Source organism: Propithecus coquereli, unplaced genomic scaffold, assembly GCF_000956105.1.
Source record: "Propithecus coquereli isolate 6110/MARCELLA unplaced genomic scaffold, Pcoq_1.0 Scaffold53, whole genome shotgun sequence".
Lineage (NCBI taxonomy): Eukaryota > Metazoa > Chordata > Mammalia > Primates > Indriidae > Propithecus > Propithecus coquereli.
The window spans coordinates 4372476-4374761 of record NW_012151174.1 but is presented as its reverse complement, the minus strand read 5'-3'; the positions used below and the strand labels follow the sequence as shown (position 1 = coordinate 4374761).

Here is a 2286-nt window from a genome sequence, read left to right as displayed (position 1 = left end):
TCATGGCTGTCATAATGTCATAATGCAATTACTTTATTTTTTAATAAATTCAGTGTAGCCTAAGTGTACAATATTTATACAGTCCACAGTAGCGTATACTAATGTCCTTCACATTCGCACATCACTTGATTCACCCAGAGCAACTTCCAATCCTGTAAGCTCCATTCATGGCAAGTGCCCTATACAGGTATATCATTTTCTATCTTCTATACCATATTTTTACTCTATTTTTTCTATATTTAGATATGTTTAGATATACGAATGCTTACCAATGTATTACAATTGTTTATAGTATTTACTATAGTAACATGCAGTACACGTTTGTAGTCTAGGAGCAATAGGCTGTATCGTACAGCCTAGGCATGTAGTAGGCTCTACCGTATAGATTTGTGTAAGTACACTAAGTACACTCTATGATTTCTGCACAATGAAATCACTTACTGATGCATTTTTCAGAAAGTATCTCATTGTTAAGTGACATATGAATGTATTTAAAGTACTATAAATTATCACATGTACATCATCATGGACTAAGGATTCACTGAAGACATTATGTCAAAATATAGTTTAAAACTGATATGTTACCTATTAAGAACTCTAGCAATTCCAAAATCTCCAAGTTGTACTGTTCCATCTTTGGTTAAAAATATGTTCTGTAAAAGACAGGGAAAAAAAACACCAGAAATATTGTTACAGTCCAGGTGTGAGCCAAAAACACTTTTTATCAAAATTAATCCAATTGAAAAATAATGCTGGAGTGGCTGGATATCCACATGAAAAAGAATAAATGTAGTTCCCTACCTCGAACCATACACAAAAATTAACTCAAAATGGATTCTAGATCTAAATATAAGAACTAAAATATAAAACTCCTAGAGGAAAATAAGAGTAAACCATCATGCCTTTGGGTTAGGCAATAGTTTCTTAGATATGACACTAAAAACTCAGGCAAAAAAGAATAAAAATAGATAAATTAGAATTCATCAAAATGAAAAACTTTTGTGCATCAAAGAACACTATAAAGAAAATAGACAACCCACAGAATGGGAGAAAATATTTGCAAATCATGTATCTGACAAGGGACTTGCATCAAGAAAAAGAACTCTTATAACCCAACAACAGCAAAAAGACAAACAACCTAATTTAGAAATGGGCAAAAGGAACATATTGTATGGTTTCCATTTACATAAAATGTCCAGCATAGGCAAATCCATACGTACAGAAAGTAGATTTAGTGGTTGCCAGGGTCTAGGCGGAGAGGAAATGGGAAGTGAGTACTAATGGGTACAGGGTTTCTTTTTGGAGTGATAAAAACGTTCTGGAATTTTTAGAGAGTGGGAGTTGAGGGAAATAATTTTTGAGGATAAGCAGATCTAACATAGGATGCAGATGAAGAGGATTTCTAGGATAAGAGCAAAGAGAGCAGACATAATCCGATGCACAATGAATCAGGTTCAAAATCTGTGGCTCAAGACAATGAAGGCTCTGTGTCCTTATCCATTTAGAAGTTATTGCTGACAGAATAACATACCTGTGATTTTATGTCTCGATGAAGAATTTTTCTATCATGTACATGTTTCAGGGCCAAACATATCTGTACAAACCAGTCTAAAATCTAGGAAGAAAAATCAGATCTGTCATTTCTTTTAAAATTTAAATTTCACTGGAGTCTTTCCTTGACCATTAAAAGAATTCAGGAAAATTTTGGGTCGAGGAGAACTAAATCCTTAAAAAAATTTTTAGGCTACAATTTCTTTTCATTTTGTACTAACATTAAATAGATATTTAAGCCAACTGACACACAATATCTACAGAGCACATACTAAATCTAAAATGTAAGAGACTGCTACTGAGTCATCACTTATAAACCAATATAAATACGGAAAGAAACTTTGAGAGTAAAAAATGGAAATAATTTATATTTTATAATAGTATGATGCCGGGTGATTCTTCTTTGTTTCTAAATGTATCTTCTTTTCTATAATGCTTTCTTTAAATATAAATAAAAATCACAAGAGGAAAAAAATCAGGCTGAAAAACTAGAAAATATCTTTTTTTTCTCTTCCCACATTCATTATATAAACACTCACTTTGGAATTGGCCACTTAGAAGTAAAAAGACTTCTAATCTCACTCCTAACACCAAAATAATTCCAAGTGGATGGTATTTTTAAACATAAAAAATTAAACCATAAAATAATTAAAGCAAAGATATGTTAATTTTCTACAATCTTTGAACCAGGACTTTCAAACCAAGACATAAAACCCTCACGTCACAAGAAAAAGA

At 31.9% G+C, this 2286-nt stretch overlaps 1 protein-coding gene across 1 annotated transcript in view; it reads right to left on the bottom strand.

The window, feature by feature from the left end:
* Positions 1 to 2286, bottom strand: part of NEK1 (NIMA-related kinase 1) — a 207687-nt gene that overhangs the window by 188319 nt on the left and 17082 nt on the right. The window contains exons 3-4 of the mRNA XM_012656992.1: positions 1532 to 1615; positions 586 to 653 (exon numbers count right to left, since the gene is read on the bottom strand). Of these exons, the coding sequence (XP_012512446.1) occupies positions 586 to 653; positions 1532 to 1615 (152 nt within the window). The remainder of the gene's footprint in view (positions 1 to 585; positions 654 to 1531; positions 1616 to 2286) is intronic.